Below are 23802 nucleotides of genomic sequence, written 5' to 3' on the forward strand. Positions count from 1 at the left end.
ATGGAGGCTTATGAAAGGCACTTTGCAGGGAAGATTAGAGTTTCAACCAGCAATTGTTGTTTCTAAGTGGCAGATAAGAGTGCTCTCTCTCCCTGACTGAAAACACATGACATTTTTGTTTGCAGTGGTGAGATGTATTCCACCGGGAGGTTTGCTGTGGAAATACACCAGTGCAGGATGTAAGGCTTTGGGGGTCAACCCCTGCTGGCTGGAATTAATCGAAACCATAATTACCTCCGCACTAACGAGCCAGTTGTCTTGAGCCGCAGCCAGGTGTTTAGCAGGAAACAGTATGTGACAATTTGGGTTTGGTGCTCACCCATCTGCACGCATACACAAACACGCTGCGAGAACCTGAGAGAGTGAGCAAACAGTTCGGCAGCCGTCAGTGCTCTTCCCTCACCACATCCATCCATCTTCCTGAGACGCCTCCTGTCCCACAGCACCACAGCTTTCCCACCTTGGGAGCCAGATAGGAAGCTGAGGTATGATTTTCACATTTGTTACTGTGTGACAGCTTCACTGAACATGTGTGTTTTAGAGCAGTGGTTCCCCAACCTTTTTTGTCTGATGTACCCCCACAGTGCTGTTAGCTGAGCTCATCATACAAGTTTGAGACTCAGGCAGACCCAGATTCAGATGAGGAGTCTGCTGTGCACTCAAATGTGCCACTCACAGATGAATCATTGTGGTAATAGTTAACATCTTTTGTTTATGTCCGGCATGTCCAAAGGGATGTCCAATTGGACCAATTTTAAACGGCCCGCAGCCTGTCTTTTAAAATATACGTACTACTTGCCTGCCACACAATAGTGGTTTATAAAGCAACTTCACTTTGCATTTTTTCCATTCACCACACAATGACAGGACTAGTTTGTAGACATGCAGGCGGAACTAATGTGTTTTCATAAACAGCAAAGGAATGGTTACCTAACAGCAGACATTTCCTGCCAGGTAGCAGACAAGGCCACAGCAAAGAAGTGTTCCAGGAGCAGTGGAAAGTTTAATAGTTTTTAGTGAAAGATGAAACAATTGCTTTTGTCTCATTTGTGTGTGATTTAGTTTTTTATTAACCCATGTGAGATGAGAAACAGTTGGCCCCTAGGTATTTTCACATTATTTATCCTGGCCCCCATTCAAAAAAGTCTGGACACCACTGGTTTTTGTTGTTTAGCTTGTTAGCTTTAGGCTAACTAGCAGTGGCTGAAACCGCATTAGTGTTACAGTTTTATAAGGGTATTTGTTAGTGGAAGGAAGCTCCAGGGTCCAGTTTACATCCAAAAATTGCATACTCTAGCATGTTTTTTGTCAAAACTTTCACTATGCTAATGCTAACTCTGCTGTCTGTACTGACAGGTCCTCTCTGCACTGGAGGTTTCAGGTGTTGTGTTGAAGTCTGTTCCTCCATCAATATGTGTTTCCCGTATTAAGCAGCCCCCCCAGCAAGTGCGCCAGGCTTTGAAGCCAATTTTCATAGTGGCCAAACAGTGAAATTACATCTGTCACGTGATTACATGAAGAGACATCCGTAAATCAGTGGATACACGTACAACCCCCGTGAAATGGCTAGTTTCAAAATTAATACGACGTCACATTGTGTCAGTCATATTTCCACACCGACGAATGTTTCGTCCATCATCGAAGTTATTGGAACAGGTTCAGTTTTCGGCATTTTTTCATGGCCACCTGTGTGTGTGTTTGTTTATCACATCCTGACATACCACCAACCGATGTTCAGGATCAGTTGGATCACAGAACTTGGTAGGTGTCCTTTTAATGTATGGTATGGTATGTAGGATTGGGTGGACCCAATAATTCCTTTTTTTTTTTCTACCGTCAAGAAGCAAGATAGCAACACTCATCAACCCTCGCTACTTGACTCCATGTTGTCTCATTGCAGATTTTGATAACGAATAGAACAATAAAACATAATGGATTCAATGTTCAAGGTTTCTGTATATCAGGTTTTTTATTGGATGAGGGGTTAAAAAGGTGCATAAGAAAACTACGGACTTGTATTGATGATGTACTTAATCTAGTTTGCCCAGTGTACATTTGAATCTCAGATTTTCGAGGAAATCCACAGACATCAATCCCATCAGTAGAGGAAAGTTAAACCACCTCTCTACTGACAAACTTTACACAGATACAAGTCAGTGCTGTCAAGGTTTATCCATCTAGCTATCTAACACTTTTAGCTTATATCTCTTTTGGTTGTTTATCCACTTTAAGCTAATAACCATTTATCAATTCTATGATTTGTACTGAACAAAAATTTAAACGCAACACTTTTGTTTTTGTTCCCATTTTCACAGGTTTGAGTTAAAGATCTAAGACTTTTTTATGCACTTAATAGATATATTTCTCTCAAATTTTGGTCACAAATTTGTTAAAATCCATGTTATTGAGCACTTCTCCTTTTCCAAGATAATCCATCCACCTGACAGGTGTGACATATCAAGATGCTGATTAAACAGCATCATTACTACACAGGTGTGCCCTGGGACGGTCACAAGAAAAGGACACTCAAAAGTGTGCAGTTTTGCCCACCAAAATTCACAGAAAAGACATTGGCCTCATGGTAGTGAAATGAACATTCAGTTCATGAGCAACAGCTCTGGTGGACATTCCTGCAGTCAGGATGACATGACATGATACGCTCCATCAAACCTTGTAACATCTGTAGCATTGTGTTGTGTAATCAAAATGCAGATTTTAGAGCGGCCTTGTGTTTTGACCAGCCCAAGGCACACTTGTCACACTGTTTAATCAGCATCTTGATATGCTCCACCTGTCAGGTGGATGGATTATCTTGGAAAAGTGCTCACTAACATGGGTTTTATTTTCAAACCATGTTTTTTGGGTTTTTAAAATTTCTAATTTCAGCTGAAATGTATTTATCCATAACTGTTTGCTAACTTTTAAATGCTAATAATGGTAACCATGTGAGCTTATCCATTACTATAAGCTATGTTTTTAAAACTGTTTTTTTTTTCACATTAATTAAGCTACTCCACAATCTTTGTATGTACATTAAATGAGAATCATTGCTTTACACTATGTACAATATGTGTGCGTGTGTGTATATAGGCTTGTATGTGTTTTATATACAGTATGTTTTGTATGCATCTGTGTATATGCATCAACATCTGTGTCAGCAGGTGTGTGTGTGTGTGTGTGTGTGTGTGTGTGTGTGTGCATGAACTCGCTACGAACAAGATGACAGGTTAGGTGCTGTGTGACACCCGGGGCGTTTGGGCTTGCTCAGCAGTCACGAACTGAGCACACCAGTCCTAAGACAATACACTACTATGCTCTGCTCTGCACCTGTGTTATGTTTTCATGCTGAAAAAGATGTGCTTTCCTCTTCGTGGGCCAGAGATCTGCTTTGTTTCCATGACTCAGAGTCTAAAATAGTAAAGCTGCCACCAACTCTGAACCGAGGCTCTTTGTAGTAAAAAGTCCAAATAACTTCGAACACACAAACACAGCAGCGAATGGTTAGCAAATGGGTGGTATGCGGATTACTCACTGCGTAAAACTGGCACACGAATGCTGAGTGAACACAATTCACTTGGCTTTGATTTGCTTCTCAGGATTTTCCAGGGTGTAACAAAGCTCATATTTTAAAATGTGCACAGTGTCATTGGATACAGTATGTTCTTACCTTAAACTAGTATCATCATCTATAATCTACAACTGGAGGATAGCAGGGAAAGAAATTCACAAAGTTTACAGCAATGACATCCAAACTTTAAACATGTAATGCAGTGATTACATGAGACCTGGGCATTTGTTACTCTGGAAAAAAAAACATGACAACATCAATAACTGCTTCATAACAGAAAACATATTTATTTGTTTTATTGTATTTATTTACTTGTGATGTTGTCACTGTTATGACCAAAATAAAACTGAAGCATTAAAGAGCGGGAAAGCAGGTCTGTGTCATTCTCTGGTCACTCACTGACAGTGTCAAGATCATCTAATCAGAGAAAACATACTACTGCCCCCTAGCGGATTCACATAATACTATGACAGCGCACTTCAAGTCCATTTACAGTGTATACGAAGAGTGACTACCATACTGAGTAGCATATGATTCACCTCATTTTCCTCGATTCAGTGACCAATTCAGTGGGTTGGTTGTCACGAGTTGGTTGTCACATTCATTAGATCTCGCTCCATAAAGGACACTGTTAGAAATACTGATACTTAAATTTTCAGGATTAGGGACATAGGTCACCTACAGGGTTATTTCAGGAGTAAGACACTTGACATAGAGGTGAGGACTTTAACTGTTATATGTCTAAATGCTCTGTGTTTCTCTTCTAGGCTTGTACACAGTGAGATCATTACTAAAACAGCTATCACCATTAAAAAATATATAGGGAGAGCTGTAGTTTAGATCGGATGTTTCTTAGCAAGGGTACAACTTGTGGCTGTTATGTTAGTTGGTGATGGTTGGCACATTGTCTTCAGTGTTTGTTGCCTCATGTATTGTTCTTTGTTTGGTTCTTTATGTTATATAAGGATAAAAAAATGCTCTTATAGGTTAAGTTTTTCTTGCTCATTTTTTCTTGATGGATGAGCTGGTTATGTTGTTGCACTTCAATAAAACATTTCAATGAAGATAAACATTCTAAGTTCATTTTTAAGATTGCCTCCCATTTTAGTTTTTCCCCATTAAAATAACACAGAGACAACCAACCCTGTTGTGAGTGCACAAGACATATCAGCCTGTTCTTATTCTGAACTTGTCAAAAACCACGGCTTTGTCAGTGATCTGGGCATTAGATATAGGTTAGATGTAGGATACTGATGCACAAAGGTACTTTTTCTAGTGTTATGAAACGCACTGGTTGGCGGCAGTTTGTAAAGCTGCCGATAACAATGTAAAGTAAGGAAATGGAAAGTCTCTATAGGGCAGGTGGGAGGGAAGGTGGATGGGTACAACAAACCCTGGACTTTCACCCAAGAGTCTGCTATTCGCTTCTCTCGTGAATGTGTTGTTTAGTCAAACCATGATGTTTTTTCAGAAACTAAACATGTGCCTTTGTTGTGCAAGGAAATAAACGAAACCATGAGGTGTTTTACTGACGTAAGTGTATTTTGAGGAAGACTCTATCTAACAAGCATAAACCGTACATTTCTTGTGGAGACAGGAGTGTATTTTGAAAAGACACAACGTAAGTAACAAGCAAAAATTAACATGGCCTCCTGGAACATTAACATTAACAACAGAGGCAGGAAGATACCTATGGTGTCCTAAGTAGACCTGAAAGTCCACTGACAAAGCAGCAATATTTTGACAAGTTGGGATGAGAACGCGTTGGACATATTTGACAGTCCATATCTTTTGAATTGAATAAGCGTAAGGAGAGTAAGGTCACTCCATTCCTATATGACATTTTAGACTACCATTATATGTTGAAAGGGAATCTATTAAGGATACAGTTTGAAGGGTTCAAATGAAAGTAAAAATTGTGACAACCAGCCCAATTCTCCCCTACCTAAGACAAATTTTGTCTGGTTTGTCTGTGTGTGTATAACTTAAAAAACAACCCACCTGGAACCTCTTAAACATTGTTGTGAGTCTACAGTCCCAAGTCTCTTACCTCATGTGAAATACAGAAGGATTTTCCTTCGATGAGACCAATTTGTGATTCACCACAGGCTATGTGTATCTGAGCAAAAGTCTTACACATTGATACAGAAGAGGATGGCATGAACGAGCGTCTCTGAAAAAGCACTCAAAGGATAGCTTCTTTTGTTGGACTTTTTTGGTTCTTGAAGTCCACCCTTGTGTCAGTACTTCTTTTGAGTCTTTGTCTCTTTTTGTGCAATTATTTCTTGGAAAGAAATTTCATTTTGCTTCCTGGAACGAAGGAAAAGAAACAGAAGCGGTTTAAGGTGAGAATGAGCCAACAGTGGATCATTTGTACAAAGAAATAATTGCTCAGAAGCAACCTTACCCAAGCCTTTAAGGAACCTGTTAACCCTCCGGTGTTCATTCTCGTGGATGGAGTCTAGATACTCCTGCACCCTCACTTCAAACAGTCCTGATGAAAGAGAAAGGACCATGAATCACTGGATCACCTCCCCGACAGTCTTCTTTTCACTGCAGCTGTTTACCTCTCAGAGCCTGCCTGTGGAGCTCTCTCTCCTGGATGAACCAGCCGAACATCTGGGTCTCCATGAAGACCTCCAGGAAGCGACGCGTAGTCTTAGACGGGATCGCCTTACGGAAACCTTCACGCTGGAAATAGCAGGGGACCGGGGAGGAAGAAGAAGAGGAGTAACCGTCTTCCCGTTCACCTGTGATGAAGAGTGGGTAGTGGCCTACGAGCTCCACAAAGAAACGAACAAAGGCCTCGGACACAACAGTGCTAAGATGGCTGGAATCTGAAGAGGAGAGGATAAACATTGTTGCTCGGTTGCAAAATGAAATGGCTTTTATGGCTAGTTTTCAGTTCCAGCCCTTGTTATGTCTCACCACTGGCCGTTTCTCCGCTTCTATCATTAGCTAGCTCTCGTCTCCTCTCCAGGACATTCTCCAGGGCTGATTGGAGCTTAGAAGGCAGGATGGAGTCTTCATCGTCCAACTAAGTGTGACAAAACAGGGTAGGAAATTAATTTATAGGTATGTTAGGAATCCATAAAATCACACATAAACATGATTCAACACATGGCCTACCTGTCTGAGAAATCGACTGTGTCCAAGATCCACAACCAGAACCTGTGCAAAGAAAGCCTACATTATTGCAATGTACAACATTTTGTATTGATGTATGGATGTGATAAATCTGTTAACAGCTGAAAATACAGTTTTCTTTAGATGACCTAAGTTATACTTATTAATTAGTGCCTGTCTGACCTCCTCCAGGGGCAGCTCAGTGAGCTGGGGCAGGGAGCTGGACAGCAGGCCAACGAGGAACGGGGTTGGAGTGCAGACGATGTCGAGCATGGCCGAGGGCAGCACAGGGATGTAAGTGTGCTGCCATACGAAGGGGTAAAGCAGCGCCACAACAGCATGGCAGCATTGAGAAAGAGTACTGCAATGAGAGGGAAAATGTTTTTAGGGTAAATTTTGTGTCTAAGTGACAACAATTTTTGTATTCAGTCCCATATTGAACAAGTAGGACTGCAGCCAGCAGTGGTGATACAAGCTGCAATTGAACCACTCGGGGCATGTTCGCACCATCAGTGCTGTCCTATTACATGTAGAATTGATTTTAAGGTCCTCATCCTGATATACAAGCCCTACATGGGCTAGGACCTAGCTACATTGCTAACTCTCTTGTTAACTATTTGTCCCCAAGAACACCGGGATCATCTGCTGCTGGTTTGTTGGAGGCTCCCAGCAACAGCCGCAAGAAGATCTGGGATGTAGCCTTTGTCAGTTATGCCCCAAAGATATGGAACACACTACCTATAGATATCAGGGAAGCTAGCTTGCAAATAGTTTTCAAAGAAAGCTAAAAACGAATCTAATTTGAAACAGCCCTGAAATCACCATTACCAATTCCAACAGACTCCATTTAAATAAACAGTAATTTTAGTGTGTACACAGTCAGCACATTTTCACATTTAACTGGCTGAATTAAGGGTTTACTTTGACCAAACTAGAGTTGGTTATTGTTGAAATAGTGGAGGACGAACCTAGATCATTTTTGTGAGTTTTGTTTCTGCCAATTTTGTGTGTTTAAATATGATAAAATTGCTATTCATTTTAATGCCGTCTGGTGTGTTTGGCGATAGCAAATTCAGGGCTGTTTCTGGTTAAACAAAAAGGATCTTACTCTTTAACAAAACACTCTATCTCTGTAGGGATCCTTTCCATTAGTTGTCAGACACTTAGAATAGTAATCGGACCCTGTCAGTGGCACGAACAAGCACTTTTAGTGGACGTTCATTGACGGTGTGAAGATGGAATGGTTACATTGCAGCCTGTTTTGCAGATGCCAGCTATAGCGCTCTATATTTTACTAGTTTAAAAAATTGTCCCATTCGTCACTTGGAGACAAGAACATGGGAAAAATACTAATGTCACCCTTTAAAGCTTACACTATTTTGCTATACTTTTTCTGGATGAGAGTTACAAAGAGAGGGAGAGGCAGAGAAGAGTAAAGATGCAGAAGTAACTTCTTCATTCTCACCACATGAGGGTGCTATGGCCTAAAATACAGTCTAATCACTGACTAATCCCTACAGCACCAACATTTCCCAGAGAGGAAAGCACAGCTACATACTTCTTTCATTTACGTCACTCAGCTTCGCATTCCACTACTGTGACCGCTCTTTCTGACTCCCACTGGCTTTCTCCTGCAGAACAAACAAGCTGGCCCCAACACAACAACTCAACAGACCGGCCTCAAAATATCTCTCTGGTATGTCCTCTGAATAAAACTGGGGCTGCCTTAAATTTATTTAAAATCGAGGGTCTGGACCACCCACGTTTCTTATAACTTCATAATGTAAACATCCCTGACACTTGCACCTCATATCAGCCGACTCCATAATTACATAAACAGTGGAAGAAGGATGTTCAGTTAAATCTCATATTTTATGAGCCATCAAATGAGCTGTCACGTAGAGGGGAGATACCGTTTTTTTAATATGCTGTGAAAGCCCGTAGGTAAAATAGCACCAACCTGAGTTTCTCAGCTGTGAAGATGACCCTTCGCTCCAGCAGCAGAGAGCCCACCACCCGGAGGAGCAGGCGCAGACTCAGACAGGAGAAGAGACACTCAAAGTCCACATGCTCCAAGCGCGAGTCAGAAGGTCGACAGAGCTCCATTACCTGGGAATATGATGAATCAATATACAATGTTATAAGACACCATAAATACTGTAATTTATAGTTTTTAAATTGACCCTCTGACATGTTTTACACACTAGCTTTTGAGTTGCTTGTTACTGAAAGTCGATTCGAAAAACAAAGATTTGTCACACACTCCTTAAAAGGACTTGTTTTTATTTAAAGTTTCTTCAGGATTATATTTTTAGTCTTGAAGATAGCTGAGTGACTGTAACATTATATGGAGCATATGAGTTGAGATACATTTAAAACTTTAGTAAAACATGCCATGAATATATATCTACACACTGCAGCTCAATGAGTAACTCACACATCACTAAATCCTTTAAGATTATTGCTGCCAAAATGCTGACACAAGCAATAAAGTTACATTATCTCAGTATAGACTATAGTGGGCTAACCTGATATTGTAACGGACAATCAAACATATTTTTTTAGGTTAATAGGGTCTTAGTTTCATTATTTTAGTGTCTCTCACCTCAGTTCCTGAGCCAGGGAGGAAGGTTTTAATGGTGATGGTTCTGCCTGGAGCTGGAAACTGAGCCTCCATGATGGCTCTCATAAAAGGCTGCACAAGGGCTGGGGACAAAGCCCTCCGCCTCTCCACCTCATCCAGCACCTACAATACACACATACACACACTCCATTCATTTTTTCTTATGCTAACCCTAACCCAAGCCTTCACCCTTAAATTTTATACATGATAGGGATATGTGTTTTGTCCCCATAAGGAGGTGAGTCCCCACAGTGTGAGTCTATAAACAGATTTATGTCCCCACAACATAAATAATACACATACAGACACACACATACACACACCTTATAAAGTTGCTTGATTACTAGTATCAATTTGTTTTCATAGGGGACCAGAGGGGGTGGCTTACCTTGGAGAACAGGTTGAAACATCCAAGGTGACTGACAATACAGTAGACCTCTGGTAGACGTTTCCCTTTTCCACTGGGCTGAAAAAGTTTAAAAGTTTAAAATTTCACTGGCAGCCCATATTTACTGAAAATCTCAAAATGCTAAACTTCTTGGAACTTGATAAACTCAGTTTAACTGCCCTATATTTTTTAGACTTTGTGTTTTTGGCATCGACCAGGCTGTTCTCATGCACTGTCATATGTTTTCCTACGAAAAGTAATGCACCAAAATTCACATGTATCCCATGTAATCCTAAACTACTAATTCACGTAAAACTTACATATTTGAGAAAAGTGTGATCACATGATTAATGCGCTGATGGTAGCAAAGAAGGAAATGGTCCAGTAAGGATCAGGCTGGGGTGCTGGATGGGTCAAAAAACACAGGACTTTCCCTCCAGAGACCAGTGCCCAGATCCATCTTAACTTTGAGTGAACTTGAGTTATTTTAGGGTACGTCATCACCATGTTTCTTTTCCTCAACTCAACCACAGTAACTTTACTTGCCAAAATCCAACCACCATAACTTTACATTAAGTATGTAGCAACCAATCAACTGCAACCAACTGAAACTTCTCCCATGTGTCAAGCATGTACAAGAGTTATGGTGGCCGATGCTAAAATGTGAAGGTCCCTATCAAAGATTGGAATGTCTGTTCTGGGCTTCTGGAGAAAAACCTGGCTGACACTGTGGAAAAGGATTAATGTAATGACAACATAGTTATGAATATTGTATACGATTTCTGCTAATAGATGCCCCTAAATATGACACACTGGATCTTTAACAACTGGACAACTGAATATTTTATTAATCAAAAAATGTTGCTGAATGCACCAAAGAGCCGTTTTTCCTAAGCAACCATATAAACTGTCCCAAAGAGTTGCAAGGTTTCCACATGACAGAGGCCATATAAAGGTTTTAAAAATCAAAACACATTAACGTACACATCAACAGCACTGAAACAGACATATACTGTAAAAATACATAAACAGAAACATATGCAAAGGCACACACATACACACTCACACACACACTTCCTCCCAGACTCTCAGATGGACAATTTTCCCACAGGCACGCCGACTATTTTGGCACAGTTATTTACTCAGCCGTCATCGTGGTATTTAGCCACTTCCTGTTCAGTAGCAGAGCACTTATTTATTCTACTCATTTGTATTTACCAGTAAACGCCGGCAGTATCCAAATCTCCTGCTCCCATCCTCTCCAGTCAAAACAAAGGAGAACATCTCACTATGAGGGATGACCCACAACAAATATACACATAAACATGTAATTAGCATATTTTGATTTTACATATAAAAAATACACATAAATAATTACAGACATATAAAACCTCAGTTCCATAGGTTAAACAGCAAGTTTTCTAGTGGTAATAAGAGTTGAATTTTCTTTGCCTATATGTCTCATATTGAGTTGTTAAGGGTGAGAAATGGCTCTGGGGAGAGTATTTAAAGCTATTTTGGCCATTACATTATCTTTATAATCAGTGGCATTATGCTAATTTTTACAATTTTACCTTGGGTAGTTCTCCACTGGCTCCCATGCTTTTGCATCTGGGAAACAGAACTGAGGAATTATCCTCAGCTGATCCTCCGTCTCCCTCATGAACTTGAAACTGCGCTCCAGCTGCAACATAAGCAAAGCAGTTAGGCAATGGGACTAAATTTTGCTACTTTCATTAACTTCATTTCCATCACTATTTTATGCATTTTTATCCATAATTAGCGGTTAAAGGTTCGCATGTTCTTATTAACAAATATAAGTTTACAGGTTTGAATTAGGATAGATGAATGCTGCAACAAAGACTCTTGGTTTAAAGCCTCTGTCTTGCAAGTTCAGCTTTTCTTGCATTCCAACAATCTTGTCTATTGGGAATCTGTCCGTATTTTGAATTAATCTAAATGTTGCCTTTTGTCTCTGGGGCAAAATATGTAGATATGTGGAGGCATTTTGGAACCAACAGTTAAAGGGGTACTTTTGGGATTTTAGTATTACTTGGTATTCCATAACGTTTGTGGACTCACAAGAGATAAAAAAAAAGAAGGTAAAAATAAATGGAGTAGTGGCCAAAATGTCCTGAATTTTTTGTCTTTAATGTGAGTCCAAAAATGAAAGACTGGCTCCTACTAATCAGCAGCTTTAGGGGCTGACAAATATAGCCAATGTTGCCAAAAGCTCCTCGAAATGGCCTCTTGAGGCTGGCTGCAAGAACGAGTCAGTCCCCACAGACCCCATGTTTAAATGCCCAATTTACTGTGACTTCATTTTCTGTTCAGGATGCTATGACACAACTACTGTCTGAATGTCCCATACAGAACCTTCAAAGGATAAAATTGGTGGCCTGCCCCCTTAAACTATAATTATCACAAAAGGCAAGTACAGATTGAAGCACCCCTTTGCTCCTGACCTTCAGGGGGAACTGCTGTGTGACTTCCGGCAGATAGTGGGCGCCAGCCTTCGACTTCTGCAGTGACACGACTAGAAAATATTCAAAGAGAAGACGCTGGTGGAGCTCTTTTTCCAGAGAGCTGTTTCTGCTGTTGGTACTGTTGTAGTGACCTTGGTTTGGATGGCTCAATATGGACTTGACTGACACGAGACGCTGGCGATGAGCTGGAGAGTAAGATACAGTGTGGTAAAAACTGAACACATCCAAAGATGTAAAAAAGTTTAAGACAAAAAGAGTGTGGTCATCTACCTTTCGCTCTTTCTTCAGCTTCACTTTCAGAGTCACTGTTGTCATCCGTTACTGCCAACAAAAGTTATGTCTCTTAAAACAAAGCTCCACATTTACATTACAGCCATTAGAAAATAAATACAATAACATTTAATTTTATCATCATCACCTCTGCCTGAACTTGTCTCGGCGTAATGATAGATCCTTCGCAGATGTTTCTTCCCAATTCGAGCCTCGAAGATGCTGTTGATTCTTAGCACAACCTGTTGGAAAAAATGTGAATCAGTGTGAGGAAATACTACAGCATGATATCTCTCCCAAAGGATGAGAACTAACCACCAATGAATTATATTTTGGCAGCCACACTTAATTTAAATTAAAGCGGGGTTAAAATATCATTACAAGTATTAGGGTTGTTGGAGAAAACTTCTACTGATTCAGCGATTCTGAATCAGAAATACATATGCAGCTCTAAAGTTGCCACTCAGGCACAAACCGTTGGTATCCTGCGGCAGGTGCGACTGTAGGGATCCCCGGGCAGCCAAGAATTGTGTTCAGGCCCAGTGGGAGTGGAGGGAGGGCTGAGCTGGAGTGGAGATGAAACACCCCCGCTGCTGGTACTGTGGGGTGACTGGTTTGTTCTCCGCAGGTCCAGCAGCTTAAAGCTCCTGGCTGAGTTCTGCCTGAAGAAGCCGGGTCTGGACATCTGAAGACAAGAAAATAATTTTATACATTTTCATAGTTGTTTAAATAAGAAGTGGTGTCACTGTAAAGTATTATGCTTGGCTTCTACTGCAGGAACCTTGGTGGTATCGGCGCCAGGAGAGGAGGGCAAAGACTGCTGGGAGCATTGACTTTCCAGCTCTATGTCCTCATATGGATTCTCTTTGGATAAATCTGCAGGGGGAACAAAAATGGCAACATTCAACACATGTTTATCAGCATTTTCTCACAGTCTGAACTATATGGGCAGGCTATTCCAGTATTTACAGACTGAAGCTGCCAGTTGTAATATCCAGTATCTGTAAACTTGATGTTATTTATATTGTACAAAATATGAATGTTGTTCCTGAAGGAGAGGAAAAACATCAGAATCATTCAAGTATTACACTGATTCCAGAAATTGCCAGGGACATTTTCATGAACTTCAGCCCCATTTAACAGTCCAATTCAGTCTGGTCCACTTTAAGGAAATAGTTCAATTCCTGTTTTCTTTTTGCCAAGAGTGAGAGGAGAAGATTTATACCACTCTCATATCTGGCTGATAAATATGAGGGAACAGCCACGAAACAATTAGCTTAGCTTAGCTTAGCACAAAGACTGGAAATGTGAAACAGCTAGCCTGGCTCTGTCCAAAGGTAAGAAATCTTCCAACTTCTGAGAGACTCCAGGAAAGCACTGCACCCAGCTAAGAAATGGTCAATAATCATAAGAGTTATAATCAATCTTTTCATGTAACTATTGGCAGGAAAGTGAAAAAGTGTGCCAAAATGCCTTACTGTCTAATGTTTGTTTCTGAAACCAGATCTATCATTTTGCCTCCATTCGACCTCCTCCAACCAATCAAGTTGCAATTTACATCCATGTCTGTCCAGCCTTTATATGTAGTAAAGACTTGAAGGAATTTAGGTGAAGGTATTAAGTGTATTTTTTCGCATAACATGGATGCTTCTTGCACATCTTCAACCCAGCAGCACAGAGAACCTATGAAATCAACAAAGTTTCAAGGATTGCACCCAAAATTAGAGCCATCACTTCAGTATCTGACCAAATGTCTCCCCTTCTGTTTCTGAGTTATGACATTGAAAAATGGCAACAAAAGGGTCTTTTCAGAACATTATGACATCACAGTGAAGTTGACTTTTGACCTTTTGGATATAAAATGCCATCTCTTTATCATTTTATTGTATTAGACATTTGTGTGAAATTTTATCATACTAAGTGTATGAATTCTTGAGTTATGGCCAAAAACATCTTTGAGAGATCGTAGTGGCCTTTGCGCTTTGACCACTGGTATCAGTTCAACATTGAGTCCAAGTAGACGTTTGTGCCAAATTTGAAGATATTCCCTCAAGGCATTATTGAGATATCACATTCACAAGAATGAGATGGACCGGGTCAGAGTGACTTTACCTTTGACCTTTTGGATATATAAAGAAAAAATCATTTTAGAAATTTGTGTAAAATATTGTCATAATTAGCATATGAATTCTTGAGTTATGGCCAAAAACATGTTTATGAGGTCATGGTGACCTTGATCTTTGACCACCAAGTTGACGCATGTGCCAAATTTGAAGAAATTCCCTCAAGGCATTCCTGAGATATCATGTTCACAAGAATTCTAGAGAATAGGACGGATAGACATACATGTCATATGGATGTAATGCCTCTGGCCGCAGCTGTCGCTGACATGAGGCATAAAAAGGGAAATCAATGTTGCATAATAGAGGTCTCTGACCTGGGATGTCTTCATAGTGATGTTCCTGAGACAGTGAGCGAGAGAGGAGTGGGCTAGTTGACCCTGCAAAGTCTTCAAACTCAAAGGATTTCCTGTTGTTGTGAACAGAAAAGTGCACATCAGTATAAATGTGCTCCTAAATTATGAAATAATTTGGTAAAGGATTTTTCTCACTCATCCAGGTAGCATAACATCAGGTCTAACTGCTACTATAGCCACAAAACTAAGCATTCTATTTTATAATTGTTAAGCTCTGTCTATGAGTAACACATTCAACTTTTGTTCCCTCTATACCTGTTGACATTGTCTCTGACTCTTTCACTCTTGGGTGTCCCATAGAAACCAGAAGGAGGTTTTGAGGACGTTTTTGTAGAGATGGAGGGTAGTGGCGGGAGGTTCCTCTGCTCTTTCCTTTGCCTCTGACTCTTTCCAATCGCGGTGGGAGTTGGATGCTCAAAGGTACGTCTGGGTTTGGGGACTGGATTGATGGGGGGTGCCCCTGGCTCTGTGTACACATTCTCCTGGTGTTGCTTCCCTTTCACCGCACCAGTTTGATCCATAACTACCTGTTTGTCCTTGCTAGGTGGGCAGAAGTAGTTTCCAAGCTCTGGAGGAGTTTTCCCATGGTTCTCCCCCATAGCCTCCAGATTTTTAAAAAGGGTGAATACAGCCCTCTTCTCCTGGCTGCTTTGTTCTGCTGTTCTCCTTTCATTGCTTTTCCTCAATGTCCCCACCTGCTGCTGCACTGCTACTGCAGGCGAACCAGGCCTTGAATCTCCGTGTTTTTCTACATTCTCTTTCTCATGAGGTTGCTTTTCTTTGTGGACAACTCTGCTGCATTCCTCTCTTTTTTCGTTCTCACTATGCTTGCTCCTGTTGAGCGTCCCTCTTTGCTGTTTCCCAGTTTCAACAGGTGAACATGGCCTTGAATCCCCAAGTTTTTCTACATACTCTTTCTCATGAGGTTGCTTTTCGTTGTGGACAACTCTGCTGCACTCCTCCCCTTTCTGGTTCTCACTAGGCTTCCTCCTGTTGAGAGTACCTCTTTGCTGTTTCCCAGTTTCAACAGGCGAACAAGGCCTTGAATCCCCAAGTTTTTCAACATTCTCTTTCTCATGAGGTTGCTTTTCTTTGTGGACAACTCTGCTGCATTCCTCACCTTTTTGGTTATCACTAGGCTTGCTCCTGTTTAGCGTCCCTCTTTGCTGTTTCCCAGTTTCAACAGGTGAACAAGACCTTGAATCCCCAAGTTTTCCTACATTCTCTTTCCCAAGATTTTCCTTTTCCTTCTGGGCTACTCTCCTGCATCCCTCTGCACTCTGCTCATCTGAAGTTTTATTGTTTTTTGTGAGGGACTCTGTCCTTTTTATGATGGAACACTGGCCCAAAGAACCTGAGGTAATGGGTGAATTCGTGGGTTCCTTCCCCTCCCATAAGGAAATCTTGTCCTTGATATTGCCTCCACTGGATCTGGGGAGCTTGTTGCCCACCAAGAGAGTGTTTTCATTGCTGTGACGGTCAAAGCTCGACCTCCTGTGAGCCATCATGGGTGATTCTTCCCTCTGGTTGCTCAGGTTGTCTAATGCGGTGAAGGGGAGTTTTGGTGCCCCTGCTCTTCTTTGTCCAGCTTTCTTGTTTTTCACTGAGGCAATATGGAAATCACTTTGCTCACTAGCAGAGCTCGTCTTTACTCTAAACATAAAAAGAAAAGACGCTTTTACTGGGTGTTACAAAGTTACAAATTAACAAAAAATGATAAATGTCAAACAATAAACATGAACAAAATGAAAAAGAAGGGTTAAAATGTGAATATGCAGAGTGGTGATCACATTTTACTGCCACGGTACTTTACGTTGCTAAGTAATTTTGAAAAATATTTTGAAAAATAAACAATGAAATATGATGAGAAATTGGTCTGATGCTGATCTTTATAGGTTTATTGTCACAATACTCAGTAAACTAACTGCTTCTTTATCTGGTTGGATAGTCCTAGATTACCGGCATATTACATGAATAATATCTATAAACAAAAAGCCATATTTTAAACAAAATAATTTATTTATACCCAAATCCTACCAATCTGCCCAAGCTTATCTGAAATGGACTGACACAAAGTGGAGAAAGTGTGCTGTTGTCTGACGAGTTTCAAAATGTTTTTGGAAATCATCAGACGTTGTGTCCTCCAGGCTTAAGAGGTAAAGGACCATCCAGATTGTTACCAGCACAAAGTTCAAAAGCCACCATCTGTGATGGTATGAGGGTGTGCCCATGGCATCATGCGGGACTTGCACATCTGTGAAGGCACCATGAATGCTGAAAAGAACATACAAGTTTTGGAGCATCATATGCTGCCATCCAGATGTCTTTATCAGGAAAGTCCCTGCATATTCCAGCAAGACAATGCCAAGCCACATTCTGCACGTTACAACAGCATGGCTTTGTAATATAAGAGTGGGAATACTCGATTGGCCTGCCTGCAGTCCAGACCTGTCTCCCACTTAAAACGTGTGAAAATACGACAACGGAAACCCCAGATTGTTGAGCAGCTAAGTTCGTATATCATGCAAGAATGGGAAAGAATTTTACTTTAAAAACTTCGACAATTATTGTCCTGACTTTCCCAACGATTACTGAGTATTGTTGAATTAAAGGTGATGTAACACAGTGGTAAAAAGGCTACTGTCCCAACCTTTTTGGAACTTGTTGCAGGCATCAAATTATACAAAATATAAAGTTTATCAGTTTGAGCTTCAAATATCTCTTTGTACTGTATTCACGTCACACAGTGTCCCAACTTTTTGGGAATTGAGGTTGTAGATAGCAGGCCAACAGGGTAGTTAAAATGGTAAGCTAAAAGTAGAAGATAGTTAAAATAGTTAGATAAAAGTAATGGATAAAGGCCACAGTTAATACAGTTAGCTCAAAGTAATTTGTAAACAGTTTAAACAGTTAGCTAAAAGTGGCAAATGATCAACGCTAGCTAGAGAAAATCATTACCTAAGAACAACTAGCTAAAAGTAATGGTAATTGGTAATGGTAATTTAATGTTTCAAATTGTTTGCTAAACAGTTAAATTGTTAAGTTAGCTAGGAATTATTAGCTAGCTAAAAGTAATTAATAAACAGTTTAGCTTACGAATTGAAATTTGAAATAGATAATGTTAGCTAAAAGTACTAGAAAAAAACAGATAGCCTAATATAATTATGATGAATTAAGTTTAGCTAATGAATAAAAAAAGATAGATGAACAGTTGAAATAGCTAAAAATAATGGATGAATAGCTAAACATACTGAAAAAACAGTTAAAAAAAAGTTAGCTAGAACAAATTAGCTAGCTAAGTAATGGATAAACAGTTTAGCTAATGAATAAATGTTTGAAGATAACGTTAGCTAGCTTAAGTACTGGATAAACAGATAGCCTTAATATGATTATGATGAATAAAGTTAAGCTAATGAATAAGAGTTAAAATAAGTAGCCAAAAGTATTCTAATGGATAAAGAGTTGAAATAGCTAAACATAATGGATTAATGTTTAAAATAGTTTGCTTAACATACTGAATAAACAGTTAAGTTAGCTAAAACTCATTAGCTAGCTAAAAGTAAAATTGACAGTTTAGCTAATGAATGAATGTTTGATGATAATGTTGGCTAAAAGTACTGGATAAACAGATAAAATAATTCTCATGAATTTATAAATAAAGAGTTGAAATAAGTAGCTAAACATAACCTAATTGATAAACAGTTGAAATAGCTAAAAGTAATGGATGAATTTCTTAAAATAGTTAGCTAAATATACTGAATAAACAGTGAAAATAGTTAAGTTAGCTAAAACTCATTAGCTAGCTACAAGTAAAATTGACAGTTTAGCTAATGAATGAATGTTTGAAGGTAACGTTAGCTAAAAGTACGGGATAAACAGAAAAAATCATTCTAATGAATAAAGTTTAGCTAATGAATAAAGAGTTAAAATAAGTAGCTAAAAGTAGCCTAATGAATAAACAGTTGAGATGGCTAAAAGTGATGGATGAATGTTTAGAATAGTTTGCTAAACATACTAAATAAACAGTTAAAATAGTTAAGTTAGCTAAAACTCATTAGATAGCTATCAGTAAAATTGACAGTTTAGCTAAGATAATGAATGAATGTTTTGATTGATTGATTGTCTTTGTTTCGAACATGTAAACAGTGGAAACAAAACAAAAACAAAAAATAACAGGTAGACAAGTAAAGGAATACTAAATTAAAAAAAGGCAAGCAGACGGACAGACAACAATAACAAAAACTAAAAAGACAAAAGGATGAGAAATTGATCCTCCACACGTTTCACATGCTCGAAAGGGGGTAGGAGAAAGTGTAAACTTATCTAGTCCTACCCCTTAACTCATATAATAATAATAATAATAATAATAATAATAATAATTCATAAATAATTCATAAATGTGTAGAAATATGCTTAACTACCAATACAATGTACATACACATATACACACATATATGTACATATATACACATGCACATACATATACACACACATATACACACACACACACACACACACACACACACACACACACACACACACATATTTACAGTTACTGAGGCTCTTCCAGATTCCTGTATCTTGCAAATATAATGTCCTTGTATTTTTTTTAAACTGTCTTATATTTTGGCTTTTCTGTACTTCCACACTTAACCTATTCCACAGTTTAACTCCATAAACAGAGATACAGAAGCTCTTTTTTGTTGTGTGGGTGCGGCAGACCTTTAAGTTTAATTGTCCCCTTAACTTATAACTCCCCTCCCTTTCAGAAAACATTTCCTCTATGTTTTTAGGTAACATATTATTCCTTGCTTTGAACATTGTTTGTGCAGTTTTGAATTCTATCAGATCCAAAAATGTTTGAAGATAATGTTAGCTAAAAGTACTGGATAAACAGATAAAATAATTCTAATGAATAAAGTTTAGCTAATAAATAAAGAGTTAAAATAAGTAGCTAAAAGTGACATAATGGATAAACAGTTGGAATACCTAAAAGTGATGGATGAATAGTGGTAGTGTACTATGAATAAAAAAATGACCACATGACTTAATCAATTGTATAGAAAAAAAAAACATTGTTATATATGTTTTAGTTACATTTTATATATTTTAATTGAAATGTACACATTTGGTGATGGGTTGTCGGATGTCACAAAAGACAATGTTGCTGTTATTAGAGTTTCCTGAACTTCCCAGTACGGTCACTGAGACTGCCAGTGAGGGGACACGTAACGTTAGTCTTTTTCTGGCGACAGTGGGAAAACTCAGCCTGTGAGTAAATGCCAGAGGACAAGGCTATGACCGAGCATCTTCTTCTCATCAGCCTCGCTAAATAAACACATACTTGGAACAGAGCCCATTTCATCAAACTGTTATATTTTAATAAATAAACAGGAGGAAATGGGGAGCCCTAAGTTGAAAGACCTTTTCTGACTTTGTCTTGATGGATGTGATGAGTAAAGGGCATCCAAACTCGTGTTGTTTCTCAGGAGGATTTTGTGAGGAAAATGGGTATCTCCTATAGGGAAAGTGTTCACTGTTATCCAGATACAAACCTGTTGACAGTGGAGTAGATGCAGTCCGGCGTGATTGTCATTCTCTTAGTGGCCGCCATGATCACTGTACACCTGAGACAGAGACACAGAGGAAACCATCTAAAGCAAATCGATTGATGTCTCGTAGCATTTCTTAGCTCCGCTGAATGTGGCATCCAGATTTTGGATATTTAGCATTTTTATGGGCATCCTGTCTGGCCTGGCTCCAACTTACAAGTGGTTTTCATTGAGACTGAGTATCTCTGCACACACTTGAAGGTTTTTGTTCACACTGTGCATCAACTTGAGATTAAGATCCTTGGTGAGACAAATTAGGCAGTGTGACCGTTCATTCACAGCTGGTAATGCACGGCATTCAGGGGCCAGCTGGGCAGACTCAAGGAAAAACATGACAGCCAGGGACTCATTGCAACTCCCTAGAGCAGCTCATCACACAAACCAACATTGTGATAGTCATTAGGGAGCTCTTGCATTATTGAATCACTTTTCTCTGCCTTTTCTTTCCTTCAGTACCCTCCTTATCCTGCTGCTTTGTCCTCACTGGAGACCAACCTTTGCTCTGCTCTTCTTGCCTCTCACACTTTCACATCTCTAAGGCCAATGCTTGAAAGTTCAGCGGCCTCTTAGATATTGCTTGGTAATTTCCCAGCTCTGAGGCTGCTGTCATCATTTGTTTAGTTGATATGTAGACCAAATGACAGTGTGCATGAGCCGAGGGACTACATGTAGCCCTCAGCGACGTAGGCTGATTAGCTGGGAAACAGATTCACATGGTTACTGATAAAACAACAAGCCATCCTGAGCTGAATAATTAATCAAAAGATGCATAAGCGGTTGCAGTTTTCATCATCCAATAAGTTGCTTTTACAAAAAATACATATGCTCCGATGGTTTCCCTAACAAGCTTTTTACTAAATAAAAATGTAACATCCTAATTTCTCCCCCGCTTATATTTATTTTTACAGTTATTAAGGTGATTTAGCAGAAAATATGTGACTTAAGTCAGGATGAAACCACATTATTCTTCAACACTGAGTGAAATTCTGAGCCTGTTGAAATCCCACTCATCACACACAAAATTAAATCTGCTCCTTACCTCCTTCTGTCGTACAGCTTCCATGTGTTCATTAGTAAAAAGGGAGCATGATGCAACCGATGCTGCTATAACAGTATCCATTGGTGTAACCTCCAAAGCACCAGCACGCTCCAGGTTGTTTAGTAGTCTGCAATAGGTTTTCTAACTTGATTTAATCCTTGAAGTGAGTCGTCAGATGTTTCATTGAAGGAGAACAGAAACTGTTCACTCCTCCCCTGGTCTCTTCTCCAATCTTTAACTTTCATTCACTCTTTCTGTCCCCACACACACTGGATCTGACTTCCTCTCTCCCTCCCTCTCCCTCTCTCTCTCTTTTTCTGTCCCTTGCTTTTTTTATGTGTGTCTCTATCTGCCGGCCTTCTCTCACAGCTGACATTATGAGCAAACTATGTAGAATGAATGACTCTGAATACTGACGGAAACTAGTTACATATCATATTCTTGCCCACTAGCTGCAGGAAAACGACGATGACACATGGGGCACACGTCACTGTGTTACATTATTTCCCTCCAAATCTGAAGTTCCCTGGAATTTACATCACAACTGCTTTTGAGCCACAGTTGCCCACACAGCTGTAGCTTATCAGCACACCCTCAGTGCCTCAGGGTGCACGTATAGTCACTAACATGGAAATTAATTGGAAAGTTCCAATGGGATTTGCAAGCTGCAAGTGAAAAAAGAAATGGCAACTGCCTCTAAAATGTTACATCTTGAAAGAAACCAACTACCAGTCAGTGTTTTTGAAGTGTCCTGATATAAATGAATTCAAGAGGTGACCATTAAGTAACATCCTTATTGTCAGAAGGACTGTTCCATAAATCAGTACAGAAAGCATACAACAAAATCCATTTTTTACACTTGTGACTTTAAATGGGACAAATCAGGTTTTACATCTTGGGCTCTTCAAATATTAGGAGCCAATCTCCAACATGTTATTGCATTGTTGCTTTAAATTTCCTTACATGAAACAATCTTTTTTATTGGTCTGAGGCAACTACCATGGGCAGAGCAAAGATAACTTATTAATTCTCACAATACACTTTATTTTTATGAGTGCATACCTGATGCATTCAGGTACAATGGGACAAAAAAAATCTGAATTTTTTTTCTGAATTGAGACCAGCATGTTTTAGGCTACCAGGTGCTATAAAATCATGACTTATGCTATTGTGTGCCAACCTGTTATAGTACAGACATTTTATATATTTTTTTGTCACTTAAAAAATATTAAAGATGACCCCATGTCAGCCACAACAGTCCAGAATTAGCCATCACTGTCAAACACACATCCATTGTAGACAATATGGCACCACGCATTAGGCAGTGAAATTGAACGATCTTTTAATAGAAAATTAATAGTTAGGTTGCATCAATGACTTAATGAATTAATGACTGAACCTATAAATTTATTTAACCAATTAAGAAACAAACAAACATGGCTGCTCCATTTTATTGTACCAGCTAGTCCATTTTACCTTAACATGTCATCACAGTGAAGGAGGGGTTCTTGATGTGTTTGAAGGTCCATAGTTTCTAAATTATTTTACTTAATAACATATTTTCTTTCTAGAAATATACCAGAGATCCATATCATGCTCTAAAAGTGTGACTAAAAGTAGTGTTCACAATTGTAGGTGTTTTTCTTGGTAATCTACCAAAAAAGTGTCCCAAATTACCTGATGTTTCTCCATATATTTACAGTTTTTGACAGGATTTGTAATCCTTATGTTTCTTTTTTAATATATTCATTTTTCTTGTAGCACAATCTTGCTTAAAGGTTATTTGTTGAAGTAATATGATGTATTGCTAATTTTATTTGATACCTTGTAATAATAGTAAGTTTAACCACAACAAAATTTAGAACAATGTCTAATCTTATAGAACCACCTCTTAATATGTAGTCTGCACACAGTTTAAACACATATATACTGAGCTAATTAACTGGATATCGTGGTTTTAAAAAACAAAGGCTTACCAGATTTCAAATGCTGGCGAAGTCTGGTGCTGAATCCCTGCTGCAGTGTGAGGCAGTGAACTGAAGTAATAGAAGTGTTTTTGGCGGGGCAGCTTATAAACCATGTACAATCTGCCTGCACATGATGATAGGCTGGCTCTCCCCCACAAGTGGCACAGTGACAGGTGAAAGCTGAACAGCTGCTGCCTCCTCAGTTTCTAACGCCTGTAATTCCACTCCTGTCCTGTCGGTGGCAGCA

At 39.3% G+C, this 23802-nt stretch overlaps 1 protein-coding gene across 2 annotated transcripts; it reads right to left on the reverse strand.

Moving 5' to 3' along the window:
• Positions 1–3849: 3849 nt before the first annotated feature.
• On the reverse strand, positions 3850–21919 carry LOC117248996 (DENN domain-containing protein 2A-like). Of its 2 annotated transcripts, none has more exons than XM_078165086.1 (20): positions 21589–21919; positions 20493–20564; positions 15193–16590; positions 14899–14990; positions 13243–13337; positions 12937–13146; positions 12610–12703; positions 12462–12512; positions 12171–12376; positions 11280–11389; positions 10924–10993; positions 9706–9783; positions 9300–9440; positions 8655–8803; positions 6878–7055; positions 6698–6739; positions 6497–6605; positions 6136–6405; positions 5976–6062; positions 3850–5874 (listed from the first exon to the last, which is right to left on the reverse strand). In XM_078165086.1, the coding sequence occupies exons 1-20, from the start codon at positions 21618–21620 to the stop codon at positions 5867–5869; spliced, it is 3492 nt and encodes a 1163-aa protein (XP_078021212.1). In that variant the 5' UTR covers positions 21621–21919; the 3' UTR covers positions 3850–5866. The 2 variants fall into 2 exon arrangements, with proteins under 2 accessions (XP_078021212.1, XP_033470180.1); XM_033614289.2 differs by having other exon boundaries at positions 3850–5878; positions 21589–21918.
• Positions 21920–23802: the final 1883 nt, after the last annotated feature.

The sequence above is a fragment of the Epinephelus lanceolatus genome, chromosome 23 (genome assembly GCF_041903045.1).
Source record: "Epinephelus lanceolatus isolate andai-2023 chromosome 23, ASM4190304v1, whole genome shotgun sequence".
Classification (NCBI taxonomy): Eukaryota; Metazoa; Chordata; class Actinopteri; order Perciformes; family Serranidae; genus Epinephelus; species Epinephelus lanceolatus.